The 19,284-nt window shown below is 29.4% G+C and overlaps 4 protein-coding genes across 5 annotated transcripts in view; 3 read left to right on the top strand and 1 right to left on the bottom strand.

Moving 5' to 3' along the window:
• Positions 1–201: 201 nt before the first annotated feature.
• LOC106765408 lies at positions 202–4,044 on the bottom strand. Its single transcript, XM_014650021.2, has 2 exons — positions 3,184–4,044; positions 202–1,122 (listed from the first exon to the last, which is right to left on the bottom strand). The coding sequence occupies exons 1-2, from the start codon at positions 3,783–3,785 to the stop codon at positions 462–464; spliced, it is 1,263 nt and encodes a 420-aa protein (XP_014505507.1). The 5' UTR covers positions 3,786–4,044; the 3' UTR covers positions 202–461.
• A 6,542-nt stretch (positions 4,045–10,586) lies between these two features.
• LOC106765593 (squalene monooxygenase) lies at positions 10,587–14,853 on the top strand. 2 transcript variants are annotated; one of them, XM_014650273.2, is made up of 8 exons: positions 10,588–11,022; positions 12,187–12,298; positions 12,448–12,622; positions 13,042–13,210; positions 13,408–13,626; positions 13,756–14,031; positions 14,153–14,431; positions 14,533–14,853. In XM_014650273.2, exons 1-8 carry the CDS (start codon positions 10,780–10,782, stop codon positions 14,635–14,637), a joined length of 1,578 nt encoding a protein of 525 aa, XP_014505759.1. In that variant the 5' UTR covers positions 10,588–10,779; the 3' UTR covers positions 14,638–14,853. The 2 variants fall into 2 exon arrangements, with proteins under 2 accessions (XP_022638434.1, XP_014505759.1); XM_022782713.1 differs by lacking the exon at positions 12,187–12,298 and having other exon boundaries at positions 10,587–11,022; positions 12,501–12,622.
• Positions 14,854–16,796: 1,943 nt separating this feature from the next.
• On the top strand, positions 16,797–17,404 carry LOC106768199 (profilin-4-like). The gene is made up of 3 exons (XM_014653198.2): positions 16,797–16,953; positions 17,041–17,178; positions 17,270–17,404. The coding sequence occupies exons 1-3, from the start codon at positions 16,825–16,827 to the stop codon at positions 17,402–17,404; spliced, it is 402 nt and encodes a 133-aa protein (XP_014508684.1). The 5' UTR covers positions 16,797–16,824.
• An 843-nt stretch (positions 17,405–18,247) lies between these two features.
• The window catches only part of LOC106763728 (mitogen-activated protein kinase kinase 6), a 6,369-nt gene continuing 5,332 nt past the window's right edge, over positions 18,248–19,284 (top strand). Inside the window, exon 1 of the mRNA XM_014647893.2 lies at positions 18,248–18,360. The gene's annotated coding sequence lies outside the window, so the exon portion shown is untranslated. The remainder of the gene's footprint in view (positions 18,361–19,284) is intronic.

The following is a 19,284-nucleotide window of genomic DNA, read 5'->3' on the forward strand; positions in this document are numbered from 1 at the left end:
AATAATACTTGTATGGTATAAAGCATAAGGTTAGTATCCACGACTGATCCATCCATACTTATGATTAAGTATAATAATTAAATGAATAAAGATATTGATAACGATAGAAAAACTATTTTTGAGTAACAAAATAAATTTAAACGTAAATTTGTTTTATTCTCTCAATCCTACACAAATATATACATACAGAAAACAATACTATTTGAATAAACAAATAAAAATTTGAATATATAAGCAGACATTTGCCTGCTGTTTGTTTGTCTGTACAGCTCGGTGCAAAAAATGCTGCTAAAATCACCTAATTTTTACTGTTCAGAAAACCCAACCACGACAAAAACAAGAATCGGTCCAAGCTGCAAGTACGTGATTGATTAATGGCAAGCTCAAACCAAAGTTTTCACATTGGCTATCACTGCAGCAGATGGTACCACATAATTTAAGGAACAATGTTTAATGTTTGACTAGGGAAAAGAAACATGTTCTTCATGACAAAGCTCTTTCCTGAGTTTATGCGAAAAGAGCTGGCATGCATCCATGCTAAGATCAATGGCAGCAGAGACTGCAATGAACAAAGCAGCATCAGCCATGCACGTCACGTGCTGTGCTCCAACTTGCACCAGAGGTTTGCTCACTTTGCCTTCACCTTCAACAGTAGAACCCATCACAAACCCTTTTCCTGGTAACCTTGAACTCAACCCTGAATCCTTCATCACTTTGTAGTCAATGCAGAATTGGCCACCCTTTTTCACATTCATTGTAGCCTCAGCGATAGGTATGCCATTCACGGGTCCATTCTCAGCAACAAGCTCGAACTTGTAGCCCAAGCCATCTACGGGACCTCTCTCTCGCCATGCTTCTAGCCGACCCCATGGTTTCCAGCTACTCACCGAGCCACCATTCGGCCGCAGAATCAGCCATGCACCTGGGTTTGATCTTGAAACTCTATCTGAACCAGGAGAAGGAACAAACGGGGTGATCATGGAAGCAGCAGCAACCGGTGAGCCAGAGAGATCATGGATCATCACCATCCAACCCTTTCTCTCCCTCCCATGACGCTCTCTAACACCCTTCAAGGTTCTCCTCCATCTACTCAGATTCTTCCCAAAATCTGAAGGTAGAGACCTGAATTTCCAACAGTAATAAGAAACAAAACATTTAATGTATCTTGTTTTCATATTTTTTATATTTTTATATTGCACATGTTTATACATATCATATCATGTGTAATCTAGTTAAATTTTCATTACTTTTCTAAACATTTGAATAGTTTATAAGCACAATATCTTGTGGCATCAATATCAGATACGAATACTGTTCATGACTAAGTAAGAAGTATAATTAAACCGAAAAACATAATAAATTTAGTAAGACAAGAAACAACGTAATAAAACTGTCAAACGTGGTAGGATACTAAATTATGAGATATTGAGACTGCAGGCAGATCAGTGGCACATGGGAGGGAATCCACGGCTGTTTAGTTTCGCAGTTTGAAAAATCTCTGCTGTCTGTTTGACCAAACATGGCCCTTGGCTGTATATGCAGCCAGATATATACTACAGGCACATGCAGGGAAAACTTAATTTAAACTTGTCAAACATTTTAGTTAATTCTAGCTTGAGGATAAAGTGAAAGAAAGAAGAAAGGTAAGGAAGACAAGAGATGCAACACTTTTATCCTTTCTTATTTTTTACCTTTTTCTTCAATTTACAAGATAAAAATGTGTAAGACTAAAAATATGGTAATGTGGTTTGGTAGAAACTCCATGGATATGGACAAACCAGCCAGTCCAGATGCCTAACCTCACCTTAATTCATTACTATAATTAACCAAACATATTAGCCCCACCTCTCATAACTTTGCCAACCCACATCAATAATCCTTGCATCACAAAACTTTCCTATTTTGACATACTTTTTTATAACTTTTTTTTATAACTTTTTTGAAACGTGTAATATTTTATTGGTCTATTAAAATTTATATTTAAAAAATATTTAAAATGAATTGATCACAAATTTTTTTTCCCTTACCAATGTGATTCCCATGTCACCCCATTATTCCATTATTAGATCTCTATTTCTCAGATTCTGTGCTGGTTTTGTTGGTGTTGCATTAAAATTACATTAAAGTTAATATTTTAAAAATATTTTTAATACATTTTAAAACATTAAAATTAGTGTTCATAAATATATTTTAAAACTAAACAGAAAAACAACTCAGAAAAACTTAATAGAGAATTTAAATTATTTACTTTTGGGACTAAATATTGATTTTTTAAAATATATTGACTATATTGTTCATCAATATATTTTAAAACTCAGCAGAAAAACAACTCAGGAAAAACCAATGAAAAATCTAAATTCTTTATTTTTGGGACTAAAGCGTAAGCAGTTAGTTTAGTTGACTTTTTGAAAATTATATTAACAATTTACTAAACTAATCTTCATTGTTAATGTTTTTATATATATATATTTTTTTCAATATTTACTAATAATAAAAAAAACACAAGCCATCGTGATATTAATATGGATATATATAAAAAAATCCTAAACCATAGAATGCCAAATAATTAAATTAAACAAAATATATACACTTTTACATCCCAAAACAGTTACAATTTCAGTTATTAAATCTAAATTTTAAAGCACATTAAAAATCCATAAAGTTACAACATGGTAATGAAGCTTAAACGAGAATCTAAATCGGCCATAACTTAATTATGTCCGGTCTCTCGAGTACTTTTTGTTTTTCTTTTCAATTAAAAATTGAACTTTATGATAAAAGTTTTTAATAAAGTTCAGTATGATTGAACTTTAATTGAAGAACAACCTCAAAAATACAAATTATATAAATAAGTTTGGTTAACATCAAAATATGAAGAAGAAAGAAAAAACTGTAACAATTTTTTTTTATTTCACATGTTTAACCTGTAACCTCTATTTCTCTTTGCCAAAAACTCCGAGGAAATTATAAATATATTTAATTTTTAAAATATGTAAATGGAAAAAGGTGAGAAAGATGAAGTGTGTGTGTTAGAGTGGTTGGTTGAAAACTAAAATATAGCACATAATAGCAGAAGAGATTGAAAACTAAAATGCACCATATTATTATTATTATTATTATTATTATTATTAATTTATTATTATTATAAAAAAATAGAAGAAGAAAAATCGCTGACACACTCACCTCGATCTTGAGTTACGATCAGCGCTGAACTTACAACTGAAGACAGGCTGTCTGATATTATTCTCTTGAATCTGGAAAACCACCGGACTACACTCCGGTTCGCCCCCGAACTGGAACACGAACCGCGGATCCGGTTCAGACCGGACCACCATGTGGAGCCGAGTCGAGGGCTTTCGGTTGGGTTCGGAGCCGGTTTTGTTCCTGCGGAGGCTGAGCCAGCCGCTGTGGAAGGTGATGGGGCGGTCTCGAGCGGAAGTGAGGTCGAGGGTGAGGGTGAGGCGGCCGAGGAGCTTGGCGGCGGAGACGCCGCAGGCACGGGCTGTGCTGCCGGAGTAGACGGCGACACGGAGGGAGATGGGACGGCTGAGGGTTGCGGAGTCTAGGTGGAAGCCGGGGGCGGCTGTGACGGCGTCGGGAGCGGAGGAGGAAGAGGGAGAGAGAGGGAGAAGCGCGGTTTGGGAGGGGAAGTTGGTGGTTCGGATTTTGCAGAAGCATGGGGTGGTGGAAGGGTGGACGCCGGAGATTGGTGGGGCTTTGGTGGCGGAGGGAAGGTTTAGAGCGAGAGAGTCTACCATAAGACGCACGAAGGGGCAAGGATCCATTGTTACCGCGATGAAACCGAAAGTGAAACTGAACGACCTCTTCAAACGTCAATGGGTTTTCCAAGACATGTATGTAGTAGCTGTTGCTGTGTACGAGGAGAAGACAATGATGTTGTGTTATGTTACAATTTCACTGCTTTCTCTCTCTCTCTGGTTCTGTTTCATTAGAGTGTGGTCTGTGAGCTTTTTTGTTTTCTTGGGTGTTTACGCGAACACGATGACGCATGGCGAGATATGTGATGGTGCCAATTTATAGCTGGAAAATACATTTTTTCTTTTTCGGTTCTAAAACTTGCCTCCGAATATTTATTACAAAATTAAAAAAAATTCATCTCATTTTTATTTACTAAATAAATTTTACTGATAACAGATAATGTATACTATATAAAGAAATAGTATTTAGAAAAGTATATTGACTTTTTTTTTTAATAAATCCACATTCTATTAAAATTTAAAGGTTAATTAATCAACTTTTAAATGCAGTAATGAACATCAGATGAGAAAAAGTACATAGAGAAATACTTAATTATGTTCTTAATTTGCATGTTGACACCTCAAACAGCTAGATGAGTATGTACGACATTGTCTTCATCGTAAGTATCATGTGAAAAATAGTTTTTTTTTTTTTTTTTCTTTCATTTGTCCTTTATACAGCATTGATCATGCTAACATGCATGATTTGTGATAATACGTAAGGTGCCAAAAAATAAATTTGGTCAGTTACTTTATGGTTTATTTTAACGTTGGTCCATTAAAACTGAATCATATAGGTTAAAAATATAATCCGTTTCATAAGTTTCTTTTTATAACCTTAGTATTTTTATTTTTTATTTTTTAATATGTAATTAGTGTACGAATTTTTTTGACTAAATGGAGGAAAATATAGGAAAAGTTTAGAATCATTTTTCATTGTTGTTATTTATAGGTCAACCCAATGTTATATTGAACAATGATTAACCTTTTGAACATGTTCATATGAATCCTGACCTAATACTTCTAAGATGGAAATTTTCCCTCTGAAATCACGTCATAGAAACATCAGATAGTCAAATTAATGAATAAACCAAACTAAAACAAAGCAAATTTGCTGCTAATTAGGAAATTAGTTTCAACTAATAATTATTCATAGAGAATGTGGGTCAAAGGTTATTCATGATATTACACATTGTATATATTCCACCATATCAATAATTCGTATTAATACCATAATTAAAAATAAGTCTAAAGCAGTTAAGGAGAAAAGTTTTTAATATCAAATTACAATTTTGGGATTGTTGAAAATTATATTTCACAACTTAATACAGAAGAATAGCGTATTTATTATAAAAAAAAAGAAAAAATATTTTATTTCAAAAATTGTATACTAGTTGCATTTTCATTTATATCAAATGAAAGTCATTTTCAATTTTTTTTTTCCAGGCTTAAAATCAAATACACCACATTGATTAAAGTGTCAAAAAAGGATAATTAGTAAGCATTTAATATTTTAAAGAAAATAACTTAATTGGAATTTGTTTGAAGTGATATAATAAATAAAAATTAATGTAGATATTTATTAGCATATTATAAATACCATAAGAGAAAAATGGATGGTGGGTCCTAAACAGCTGGATTTTGGCTGTCATCACATTGTAAAAGGAATCGGATTTCGACAGACCAAGACACAAATTTTTCTTAGTATTATTTCCTTTGCATAATCTTTGACTTGACGGCGCATTTCAATATTTTTCATTATTATTATTATTTAAAAAATTGTAGGAATGATAAATAACAAAGTGCAGTTTAATTTAATTTGTAGTGTCAACTCTTGGTTTTTATTTTCTATTGGCATGGTTAGATGAAAAAATATTTTTATAAATTAAAATTGAATTATATTACTTTTTATGAGTTTTATTAAATTCAAATAGCTCCTAACTTTTTGTCTTATTTCCACTTGTTTTTTCTAATTGCATTTTCTCTAATTATTAATGTGAAAAATCATTAATGTGAAAAATTAATGTGAAAAATTTGTTTCACTGCACACACATACTTTATATTCAGACTTACAAATGAGAGTGGAAGCGAAAGTTCATAATCCTTATTTTTTTTTCTTATTTTAATATTTTTATTTATTGTTAATAAAGAAGTATTTAATAAAATAAATGTTTAATAATATAAACTTTTTATTTACTACTTAATATAAAAATATATATCTTTTTTATCGTCTAAATTTTGTTTTACTTGAAAAAATTTTGTTTTATTAAAATATTTTTTTATTATCTCTCAATTATTCAACAAGATTAATATCTAAAAAGTTTGTTTTGAAGTATAAGAAAATTTTCTTTTACTCTATCCTTAAATATACATGTTTCTTTTACGATTTTATATAATATTGTATCAAATACTTTCTAACAAACATTTAATATTTTTATTTATTGTTTGTTTTTATAACATAAAATACCGATTTGATTTTTTTTATATAATTATCTTTATTTTTAAATATTCTCGTGTAATTTTATTGTTGTAATTTAAATATGTTTAAACATGAATAATTATTTATACATTTTAAAATATATTTTTAAATTTTATTAAATTTGTTTATTTAATGTTTTCAAAATTAATAAATATTTTTGTTGTCATTAAAATTTATCTATGTATAATTACGTAATATTTTATATAACTTTTTTCACTTTTATTCAATTATTATCTAATATTTTAATTTAAAATTCATACAATTATAATATATGAAAAAACAAGGATATGCAATTTTGATATTAAATATTTAATAATATCATGTCGTGATTTTTATTTTATTTTTATAAAATTGATTAATTTATATTAAAATAATATAAATTTGACAACAATTACATATATATTTATTATGCAGTAAAAGTTTGGATGTGAAAAAAATATATATCCGTTTCATAGATATAGACGTAAAAATATGGCCGAAATTTTATAAAAAGAATATTATAATAAAATTCATCTGTATAGTCATGTCCATTATTCATACCTATAAACTTATCACTTTTATTCTCTCTCTAAATATATATAATATATTACTACACATTTTTAGTATTTATGAATATTTTCATAATTAAATTTTAAGCTAGAAATCATTTGGATAATTCACGTAATTAAGGATAGTGTGAAGTGTGTAGTAGTGGTGGAGTACCAAAGAACGTTCACTGTATGGTGGATCCTACGCAAACCAAATCAGGCATGTGTTAGTGTTACATCAATGTTTCTTCCACCATTGCGACCACAACGTAGGGACAATGTCATGTTTGTAATTTTGTGCCACTACCAAATTACACACCCACCCACCACCATGCTTCTCATAAATTTCTTCAAAATAATAACTTTAGCTGTAAAATATCAAAATATAAATACTTCATTAATTATAAAAACATATAACCCAAACTATAATTTTAATTACATTGATATAATTATAATGGATTTGTCATAAAAATTAACTGAACAAATATAATAATAACTTATTTTTTATAAAAATTGACACCTGTCTTTGAAGGTTTAAAAACTATGAAACTCAATTATTTTATATTAAAAAGTTTTAATATAAATAGTTTTGTTATAAACAAATTTCATTATTTTAAAATATATAGTTTTTTTAAAAATTATTTTTTAGATTTTTCAAAGTTTTTTCTATCTATTCATATTAATGAAGAACTGATAGCTTATGAGTGATATTTGTGACAGACTCCTCATTATTTGATCAATCAGGTTTTTTATTCGTGTAAGTTTAGTTTTAACCATTTTTCTGATTTTTTTGTTCCTTATATATTGTTCCATTTGAGTTTTTTTTCACTTGCATACAACTTTTTATTCATTTATATGAGTCTCTTTTGATCAATGATCATAACGATATGTACTAATCATTATTGTGATGTTTGTGTCTAAATAGATCATTTGCAAGTTTGAAAGGCATTATGCTAGTTAAGGTCTTGTGAATGGTTAAGTCAAGTAATGGAAGCTGGTTGATTTTGTGTGCATGAGTTTGATAATTTGATGTTTTGCATGTTGATGAATTTCATTAGTGTGTATGATTGTTTTAAATTGAACGATTGGTTCATGAGTTTTTTGCTAAAGTATGTGTGATTAAGAGAATTTAGAATATTAGTATTTGAGTAAATTAATACAAGTTTTCATGTTTACAACTCTTTTGGATCAATGCACTAAGTAACAAGTATCAATTTGAGCAACTGGTCAGGTCAAAATTCACTTAAAATTACAAAATTCATTTGTTGTCAATTAATATGACGCTAAGCGACATCAAGATAACAAGTATGTTGAATATGTTTTTTTCTTTTGTTGCTTGAGATAGATTTACAATAAACTTTATGTATGTTTGTGTTGTGTTTGATTAAGGAGATGATATGGCTGTTGACATGTATGGTAATGGTGTTGAAAGACTTTAAAGAATAAATTCTTTACAGTTATGATCTTAATGTATGGATTGATATATTGGAAGTTAATAATGAGATATCATGACATTTTACTAATCATTCAATTTATAAAGAATAATGGTTGACGACAAAGAATAACATAAGATTATAACCACCGGACCATTTGGTCATAGGCACAAAAATGATTAATCTTTTGAGTGATATCCTTTGTTTATGGCTTTGTAAAACATAAATACTACTGCAACTGAATGTCAACAGTGAAGTCTAGTGTCAAAGGTATGTATTCGAGTAATTGAGTCTAGTGTCACTATTTTTTAAATACATATGATTTATTGTACATTATATATACCTAGTTTATAATGAATGTAATTTAAATAATTTATATACTAGCTTATCATATTGTTTTGTTTATTGTATTTTATTTATTTATTTATTATTATCACTCTATTGATACGAGCATATGAGCATATGAGAGGTAGACATTAGTGGATCTTAATAAAAAATGTTAATGTTGCAATATAATCTTTTTTAACATTTAATAATTATTCAACGTATGAATTTCCAAAAACTCTAAATTATTCTATATATCTTTAGTATTATGGTTACTTATTTATTTAACAAAAAAAACTTATTAATAATATATATAATGTCTTTTTGTTTTATCAATTTTATAAGATATTGTTTTATCATATCAAAATTTCTCACCTTAAACTTTAATTATATATTATTTAAATATATTATTAAATTTTTAATAATGTGCCGTGTCAATAAATAATATAAGATGAGGTTTAGATTCATTCCTAAATTTATTTTATCTAAGAAAAAATAAATTTATTTTACTTTTAGTAAATTGAGGAAGTGAACACTGTGAAAGCATGTTGTTGGCAATGAATAAGCATGGTGATGGACGTTGAGTAGAATATTTATTCACATTTTTCTTGTGAGAATATTGTAATTAAGACAGTCACATTCTCCATAAATAACCATTGGTAATATTATGTCGCTTTACTTTCCATCTTATAATCCTTAAATCAATTATCAATGCAAAAGGCAAATACACAGAAAGGGAAAATTACTTAAATACATCAATTGTCGTGGGAATTTTATAATTAAAAGTGAAAATATACTATAGATTTCTTCTGCAATTTCAAATTAAAAAAATGTTTTTCAATAAATATTTTCAAAATTCGAATAAATTTTAAATAAATTTGAAAATCTGGAAACATGTTCAACGAATTTCGAATTTCAATTAAAAGACACATGAAATTTCAAAATCCGTATCAAAATCTGAATATAAAGGATTTTGAAATTTTAAAATTGGTTAACGGATTTCAAAATCCATTTACATTTCTTTTAAATTTTAAATTTTGTTTTCGAATTTCAAATTTGTTTAAAAGTCTTTTAAAATTCTGAATAATATTAAAAACAATAATAATATAAAATATAGTTATATGTACTAGAATATTAAATTTTAACTAAAGAATAAAATTTAAAAAAAATTGTTAAAGAAATTTAGAAATCCATTAATATATATTAAAGGATTTTGAAATCCATTAATATATATTAAAGCATTTCGTTTAACAATATTTTTAAAATTAAAATTTAATAATAATCTAATTTAATTTGACGTTATTTAATATATATTTACATTTTAATAATTACTAAAATATAACTTTTATTATTATAATAATTATAATAAAAAATAAAAACAACTAAAATAAATAATAATAATAATAATATAAAATCTGATTTAATATATTTAAATATATTAAATTATATTAGAATATTAAATTAATTAAATATTTATCAAATTTAAATAGAAACAAATTTTAAATAATTTATTAAATCTGTTAACATATGATTTTGAAATCTATTTAACAAATCGTTTTAATTTTATGTCTTAATTAAAATTTAATATATCTCATTAGTTTAATTAAATATTTTAAAATTATTTAACATATATTAAAATTATAAAAATGGCATGATATGTAATAAAAATATATGAAAAAATATCTAATTAAAAATATTTAATAACTAATCAGATTTTAAGATAAATCTATTTATATTTTGTTTTGTTTATATTTTAAGATTAATATATTTTTAAAATTATACTGAAACAAAAATTATTAAAATATTGTTTCAATTATTATAATAATTATGATAAAATATTAATAATAATAAATATAAAATAATAATACAAATAAAAGTTAAAAAAATAAAATAATAATAATAATAATAATAAACAGCGTCTTATTTAATATATTAAATTAAATTAAATATTTATTGAATTTTAAATAAAAAAATTTAATAAAATATACTATATTACTATTACTAATATCGAAGGGGTGCAAATTACTGTGAGAAATGCTTTTTTTCGAATTTTCTTCTTCAGTTACAGCTAGAGGATCTATGCCATGGCCACCACTCTGCCTACGTATAAAAGCCTCGTTCCTTCCTGAAACTTCTCTCGCTTCTCTTAAGTAACGCACGCACACGTTTTTTTCTCGAAATCCTCGTTGCGGCCAGCGAGTTACAGAGAGAAACTAGAGCGAGAACATCGCACCGTCGTCTCCGTGAGGTTTCTCCAAATGTTGGACACCTACGTGTTTGGATGGATCATATGCGTCACGCTGAGCGCATTTGCGATTTGCAATTTTGTTTTCGCGGGGAAGAAATTTTGCGCTTCGTTGGAGACCGATGCCGCTATGTGTGCCGAAAATATCACCACTGCCGCCGGAGAATGCAGACAGTCGAAGCGCGACGGCGAAGTTGATGTCGTAATTGTCGGAGCTGGTGTCGCCGGCTCCGCTCTGGCTTACACTCTTGGCAAGGTATTTTGAATTAGATGTCTCCTTTAAGGCCTTTCTATTTCGATACCTGTTTCTTCGTCGTTTATGTCTTACTCTTGTGTTTTGTCCAAAACCGGACGAAAAATGCATTGTTGTTTCTTTAATAATGATTGTTCGATTGGTTGATGGCAGTGATGATACACATTAGATTAAGCTTCGCTTGCATGTAGTTATAGCGTTATAGAGACTGAGATTACTAGAGGAAGGAACAATGCTAGTGATTGTAGGAAGTTGCTCTGTATTACTTCTTGCTTTTGAGATTTGAGAAAAAAAAAAAAAAGATGTTACGAATATTGCTTTCTTAATTGCTTGGGCGATTTGAAGTGTCTGATTTTATCGATCATCTCGTGTGTTGAAGAAAAACTACGCTAATCCTTTGGTAGGCGATTGATCCGCACCTGGAGACTTGAAAGTCGAACACTCTCGACTTCAATTTTGTTTTCTTATAAGCAACTGAAGATATATTTTGATTTAGGGTGAACAAGACTTTAGATACTTCATTTTTTTTTTATCTATTTATTTTAAATAAATATTCAAGGACAAGCAGTGAGGTACCTGTTTTGAAGATTTTGTTGGTTTTTAACTTTAAGATCACGATACAACATAATTTCAACAATACCTCCATGATTAAACAGTTCGATTTTAAAGGTATTTACAGACAGAAAAAATGGATTGTTTAGTATTACTTTATCCCGCACCCAATTTAAACGTGTGGCCAGAAATTTTCACTTTTATTGATGGAGATTCTTTATTTATGCTTAGTGATGCTGTTTATATGGGTTGATTGTAGTTGTTAGATGATATAGCAATATGTGCTTTAGGACTATGAGTTATGCGATCCAGCTGGTTCTATCCTTCTCCGTGTCCTTTTTCATGGATTTTTTTGACTTGGTATAAAAGAAAAAGATGCCAAAGAGAGAGAGCTGGTAAATATGATAAATAATTTGATAAAGAATGAAGGGGGAGATAAGGAAACTATAATGGAAGAGAGACTCAATGTATGAATATAATACCTTTTTCTAGTAATTTTTGAGCTGTAACATTTGATCAGTATGAACGCAGATATATTTTTGGGGCTTTTTAAGTACTGTTTTCTCAAACAGATTCACAATTAACTTTTGATAGCATAATTGTCATCTAATGTAGGATGGACGTCAAGTACTTGTAATTGAAAGAGATTTGAGTGAACCAGACAGAATTGTTGGAGAGTTGCTACAGCCTGGAGGTTATCTCAAGTTAATTGAGCTGGGACTTGAAGGTAGTGCTAACTTAACTTTATAGACATTCGACATATAATAGTCCTACTGTGACTAATCGCGAGTGCTGGAAATAATACACATTTGTTTGGTGATTTTAACTATGGCTTGTGCAAAGTGTAGAATGACCACTGATTCCCTATCACTGTAGATTGTGTGGATAAAATTGATGCTCAACAAGTGTTTGGTTATGCTCTTTTCAAGGATGGAAAACACATAAGACTCTCTTATCCGTTGGAAAAGTTTCACTCAGATGTTGCCGGCAGAAGCTTTCACAATGGGCGTTTTATTCAGAGGATGAGAGAGAAGGCTGCCTCCCTTCCCAAGTATTTGGTTTCTTCCTTTACTTTGCCGTTCTTGATTTTTCTTTTTTTTTTATAAAAATTGAGTTGTTACGGTGTTGCACCTGTCTACTACACGGGATTTAGTTTGAGTAGCACATCATTTTACCTGATTATTGAAACTCTCTCATCAATGCCATTTGATCTGTCTTGGCTTGATATTCTAATCATGTTACTTAGGTTTGAAGTTATTTATGCAATCAGGTTATCTCCCTATGTTCCTATCATCCAGACAGCTATATACCTATTAGTGATCACTATTATTGGGCAATATAATTCAGAAATCATATTTAACAATTGAAAAATAGACGTACCATTCTAGACTTGAACTGAAGGTACTTTCTTGTTCACACACACGTACATACATATTTATTATTTCACTTAATTATTTTTTCATTTAACAGTGTAAGACTGGAGCAAGGAACAGTTACTTCCCTACTCGAAGAGAAGGGGGTAATTAAAGGCGTGCAGTACAAAACCAAGGATAGTCAAGAATTATCAGTTTGCGCACCCTTTACCATTGTTTGTGATGGCTGTTTTTCAAATTTGCGTCGTTCTCTTTGTAATCCTAAGGTGATGATACAGCTTATTAAGCTTAAACGCATGATTTAGTTTCCAGAGTCAAATAAAATTTGGCTTATCTCTGAAGTATCAGCCTTTCATACCAGGAATTAACATTTTGATATTATTCATTTGGAGAGTTCCCCCTTCTCTCGGTTAAATGTTAACGTTTGCTTAGTGTATTCCTGATTACGATGCTTTGTTTATAGGTAGATGTGCCCTCTTGTTTCGTAGGCCTAGTTTTGGAGAATTGTGAACTTCCTTATGCAAATCATGGCCATGTCATACTGGGAGAACCTTCGCCAGTTCTGTTCTATCCAATAAGTAGTACAGAAATCCGCTGTCTAGTTGATATTCCTGGCCAGAAAGTTCCGTCTATTTCCAATGGTGAAATGGCTAAGTATTTGAAGACGGTGATCGCTCCACAGGTACCTATATATTAGAGGTTCTACAAATTCTTTATAAACCGTGGCAGATTTATTTCAACGGGAGCAGGAATTTATTTCGCATTCTCAGTTAATAGTGTTGGATAATGATAAGGGAAAATTGAAATGCAGGTTCCTCACGAGCTTCATGACGCATTCATAGCTGCAGTGGACAAAGGCCGCATCAGGACAATGCCAAACAGAAGCATGCCAGCAGCTCCTCATCCTACTCCCGGAGCCCTGCTGATGGGAGATGCATTCAACATGCGCCATCCTCTAACGGGGGGTGGCATGACTGTGGCATTATCTGATATAGTAGTGCTTCGAAATCTTCTTAGGCCTTTGCGTGATCTGAATGATGCACCCAGCCTTTGCAAATACCTTGAATCCTTTTATACCTTGCGAAAAGTAATGTGCTCTATAACATCGATACACTGAATTTAGGCAACCACCTAATTTTCTTTTCCTAAACGGAACACAAAAAAACACGAATATGTTACTCTAACTATCTTCATCTTTCAATTTACAGCCTGTGGCGTCCACTATAAATACCCTGGCAGGAGCTCTTTATAAGGTTTTTTGCGCATCACCTGATCCAGCGAGGAAGGAAATGCGCCAAGCTTGCTTCGACTATCTTAGTCTTGGAGGTCAATTCTCGGAAGGACCAATCTCTCTGCTTTCGGGGTTAAATCCTCGGCCCTTGACCCTGGTTCTCCATTTCTTTGCTGTTGCAATATATGGTGTCGGCCGTTTACTACTACCATTTCCTTCACCTAAACGGATATGGATCGGACTTCGATTAATTTCTGTAAGTCGCAAAATTTATGTATTATTTGTTCTTTTATCTGGAAAATTAGTTGGAAAACTCCCTTTAATTTAACTGCAAAAACCTATTTTATCTATTGTCAGAGTGCATCCGGAATCATCATGCCAATAATCAAGGCAGAAGGAGTCCGTCAGATGTTCTTTCCTACAACCGTTCCAGCTTATTACCGAAATCCCCCACTTGCTTAAACGCGAATTCAGCGACGTCTTCACGAGCCAATCAATACGAGCTACCGATATTTTTATTCTTTCGGGACATTTGAAAGCAATCCAGATTTAACGTGAGTTCTAGAATCGATTTAGGATTAATAAGTGATCTTTTTCATATTTGTTAACTAGTTACTGCTTATATTTTAAAGCGCCTCATGGATCCTGAGGGAATATAATTTAAAACTTCACACATAATTTCGCTGAATTGCGAAAGCTGAAATTCAGCAGCGTAACAATTGCAGTACTGACATGCATGATCACATACCGTTAAACCCAAGGAAAGGACCAACCTGACAAAATGTAAGCTAAAGAAAAAGTGCGTATTGAATAAGAAACCATTGTTTAGCTAATTCACTTTGCAAATCACCTCAAATTTAAATCATATGCAACGTAATTGATGCAGATTTTGAAGAATATAATATAAAGTATAAATATAACAGTGAATGACCAAAATAAGATTTCAATACGAGTCAAGTATATAAAGGGACACTGTTAAACATTTTAAATAATGGAATGTCAAACTTCAGAAGCATTTGGATTAGGGTCCCCAGATTCGGCGCTAGGTGAAGACATTACCGCTCAATTAACATATTCTTTTAAATTTTGCTTTTTAATTTAAAAATTAATAAATACATAATTAATTCAATTGAATATTTTAATATAATTTAATATATATTAACATTATAAGATTTGTTTTATTCAACTAAAACAAATAAAAAATTTAAATACTTACATATATAAAAAATATAAAACAAAAACTACAAAAAAATAAAAAATATAAATATATAAAATTAAAATTAACATATATTTCGATATCAAATTAAATTAAAGATTTATTAAATATTAAATTTAGAAGAAAAGTTATTATAATATCAATATTTATAATATTTTGAAAATATTAATATATTAGATAAAATTTTTTATTGTTATTATTATATTATTTTATTATGATTTTAAATATTAAATTAAACTAAGAAAATATATTAAATTTTAATAAAAAAATAAAATTAAAAAAATTGTTAATTGGATTTCAAAATTCATTAGCATGTTTTAATGGATTTCAAAATCTCTTTAACGAATATTTTAAATTTTTTTTATTTTTTTAAAATTTAATAAATAATTAATTTAATTTAATATTATAATATATTTAAATATATTAAATTATATTTTTATTATTTTTATTTTTATTTTTATTTTTATAGTTATTATAATAATAAAAATTATATTTTAATTTTAATAAACTAAATTACTATTAAATTTTAAATTTGGAAATAAATTTAAAATAATTTGTTAAACGAATATCAATTAACTTTTTTAAAATTTTATTTTCTGGTTAAAATTTAACAGGTATTTATTTAATTTAATATATCTAAATATAATAAATTATGTTTTATATTATTTTTATTATTGTTCAAATTTAAAAAAAAAAGTAAATAGATTTTAAATTTAAAAACAATTTATAAGAAAGGTTTTTCGAAATTTGTTAATATATCTCAATCAATTTCAAAATCTATTAAGTTTTTTAAATAGATTTTGGAATTTGTTAGTTCGATTTGAAATTTATTGAAAGTATTGACAAATTTTCAAATTTATTTAAGATTTATACAAATTTTGAAAATATTTGTTAAGAGAAATTTTTATAATTTAAAAGTGTAGGAAAAAAATCTTGGAGCTGCAGAAAAAAAAAATACTCTTAAAACGGTATAAAATATTATATATTAGAGTTTGTTAAATTGTGGGGTGAAGAAAGTAAAAGCCTTGTAGTTTTATAGTACTCAAATTTGAAAGGCCTAGCCGATTAGGAAACCGGTGAATGGAAATAAACAGCAGTCTAAAATAATAATACGTATTCTGTTGTTAAAAAAATATGTGAAAATATCATCGTCTTATTTTTAAACAAATACCATAATGCATTTTAAGAAATTGTTTAATAATTAAAAATTTTGTTTATATGCATTTGGTGAGTTTGGAAATGAATCTATTTGGGGAATTGAATTAGGAATTAGGTTCCTAAAAGGAAGGATTGGTTGAATGGTAAGAATTGAAAGAAGTGCAAAATGGACGCATCACCGCATGCATGTCATCTTTTAAAACAACATTCATTCCACACAAAAACCAGACACAAAGGAACCAAACACAGAAGAACCACCTAAAACACATTTAATAATGTCGTGGCAAACCTACGTAGATGAACACTTGATGTGTGACATCGATGGCACCGGACACCATCTCACCGCCGCTGCCATCATCGGTCACGATGGCTCCGTTTGGGCTCAAAGTTCTGCATTCCCTCAGGTCTCCTCCATGCATCACAATCTCTTATAAAACCTACTTCTATTTTTCATCTTTCTTTCAACATTCACATCATCTATATATTTTCAGATTAAATCTGATGAGATCAACGGCATCATGAAAGATTTTGATGAACCTGGCTATCTTGCTCCCACCGGCCTCCACCTTTCCGGCACCAAATACATGGTAATCCAGGGAGAGCCAGGTGCCGTCATCCGTGGAAAAAAGGTATTATTTTTTCAAACATTTTGGTAGATTATTTGACCTATGATATATAAAAGTTTGTTCTGATTGAGGATATGGTTGTTGTATTGGACAGGGACCTGGAGGAATCACCATAAAGAAAACTGGACAAGCATTAGTTTTTGGTATATACGAGGAACCTGTTACTCCTGGACAGTGCAACATGGTGGTTGAGAGGTTGGGAGATTATCTTGTCGACCAGGGTCTGTAGAGACCAGACATTTTTTCAAATTTATTAACTTTTTTTCTTTGGGTATATTGTAAGTTCTTATTTACATTATGATCTGCATTGTTTCAACCCCATGCATGCTGCTGCATCTTGGGAGTTGTTGCAGACAATAAGCATATCAGAGTGAAGCACTTCTTCCTTGTTTAAATTTTAAATTTCTTTTTTTATGCTCTTTTCTGCTCCCCAATCATATGTTATATATTATACTTTTCTATTAACTTTTTTTTAAGAATAAAAACTAATCATAAATTTTGTTCGAAATAAATGAAATAGTATATTTAATTCGTGAAAATAAAATTAAAAACGTTTGTTTGACTTACTCAAATATGCTCAATTTTTTAGCCTCGGTTTTAGAAGCTTAACATAACCGGTTGGAATAATCGTGTTTTATATTTTGGATATTGATTTTAAAAACATAATTAACTTTTATTACAAATAATTTGTACCCATTTTTCATAGGAAAATGATTTTTTAATATCTTGACAACTTACTCTTAAGAGTAAAGTAATCATTTCAAAAATTAACTTTTATATAAAGAAAAAAAGAAATTGAAAAATAATGGAGAATAAGTGCATAGTTACCAAAATAATTGTATTAATACTATTGTATCAAGACTGGGATTGTAAGGAGCTGATTATATATATAAAAATTATATTAAAAGAAAATATGGATAAAAAGTTAATTAAGTTATAAGAGGTGAGTATTTTAGTAATAAGGAAAATAGCTTTATAATTATGCTGAGCTCTTGAAAAGAAAATAGAACCAATTTTTTCTTTTAGAATTATCTTCTTTCTAGAAAGATTGAGTTCTACAAAATCCCTGCCTTCTCTCTAACCTCCAAGCTCGCTGACCCATTGCATGTTCGTTTAGGAAGTGCCCAAATGTCCGCAACGTCAAGAGCTTCGACTTGAACCGATTGGGTTCTCGTTATTTCACCGGTAAGTCGTTTCCCCCTTTCCTTAGGCTTCTAGGGTTTTGAGCATGCAACAGTTCTGTTGATGCATGTGTTCCCTTATGTCCTTCCAATCTCTGTTCAACAGTAGCTCTAAGAACTATTCTTGATCACAGTTATGTGGTCTGTAGGGTGCAGTCTAAGTTCGGTGTGACCCGGGATATTGTAGAACCAAGCTTTGGTATAGAGTTGTGAAATTTCCAAGTAAGGGGAGCTATTTAGTATGTTTAATTGTGTGTGTGATGAACGATATGTTTCTTGCTATTCCTTTCTAGTCATATGAGTATTGATGATTTGAGCACGAAATAATTGTTAAATTGATGTTGAATTGTTTTGGGTAATTGATTGTATTATGATGTACTAGATTCTATAACACTGTATACATATTGGCATGTGTTTTTGTGTTTACAGAATATACAAATTGGGGTGAGAAATAGGTAATTTGATGTTTGGAGTGTTATATGGTATGAGAAGATGATAGTTCTCCTCTATTTTCTGTTTGAATAGTAGTAAAATATAAGGATACATATGTCTCCTGTTTCATAACTATTTATGGGATTAGTATAATATATATATATATATATATATATATATATATATATATATATATAATAATAATAATATTATTATTATTATTATTATTAAATGGAGTTGAAATGTTAAAAATTTTGGTTAATAGAAAATATGTATAAGGATCACTTTTAATATTAAAAACTTGATATTGAAATAAGGATGGGGTACTGGTTGTTCAGAATATGTTTGATAACCTTTAGAATTAAAGTTACTTTTTATAGAATTAACGGTCTATGTCTTATAAATTGCTGGATGAACTCAGTATATTATATTATAATATTTTATCAAACGATTATTTGCTGTTATGATTCTCGTACTTTATATAATAATATATAAC

Source organism: Vigna radiata, chromosome 1 (genome assembly GCF_000741045.1).
Source record: "Vigna radiata var. radiata cultivar VC1973A chromosome 1, Vradiata_ver6, whole genome shotgun sequence".
In the NCBI taxonomy this organism is placed as follows: Eukaryota; Viridiplantae; Streptophyta; class Magnoliopsida; order Fabales; family Fabaceae; genus Vigna; species Vigna radiata.

What these genes read in the sequence shown, in the direction of transcription:
- LOC106765408 (XM_014650021.2), bottom strand. Translation starts at nt 3,785, where the DNA reads ATGGATCCTTGCCCCTTCGTGCGTCTTATGGTAGACTCTCTCGCTCTA. An exon ending in GATCGTAACTCAAGATCGAG is followed by an intron (nt 1,123 to 3,183) that starts GTGAGTGTGTCA and finishes TTGGAAATTCAG; the next exon opens with GTCTCTACCTTCAGATTTTG.
- LOC106765593 (XM_014650273.2), top strand. Translation starts at nt 10,780, where the DNA reads ATGTTGGACACCTACGTGTTTGGATGGATCATATGCGTCACGCTGAGC. An exon ending in AATTGAGCTGGGACTTGAAG is followed by an intron (nt 12,299 to 12,447) that starts GTAGTGCTAACT and finishes CTATCACTGTAG; the next exon opens with ATTGTGTGGATAAAATTGAT. An exon ending in GTTCTCTTTGTAATCCTAAG is followed by an intron (nt 13,211 to 13,407) that starts GTGATGATACAG and finishes CTTTGTTTATAG; the next exon opens with GTAGATGTGCCCTCTTGTTT.
- LOC106768199 (XM_014653198.2), top strand. Translation starts at nt 16,825, where the DNA reads ATGTCGTGGCAAACCTACGTAGATGAACACTTGATGTGTGACATCGAT. An exon ending in AAAGTTCTGCATTCCCTCAG is followed by an intron (nt 16,954 to 17,040) that starts GTCTCCTCCATG and finishes ATATATTTTCAG; the next exon opens with ATTAAATCTGATGAGATCAA. An exon ending in CCGTCATCCGTGGAAAAAAG is followed by an intron (nt 17,179 to 17,269) that starts GTATTATTTTTT and finishes TGTATTGGACAG; the next exon opens with GGACCTGGAGGAATCACCAT.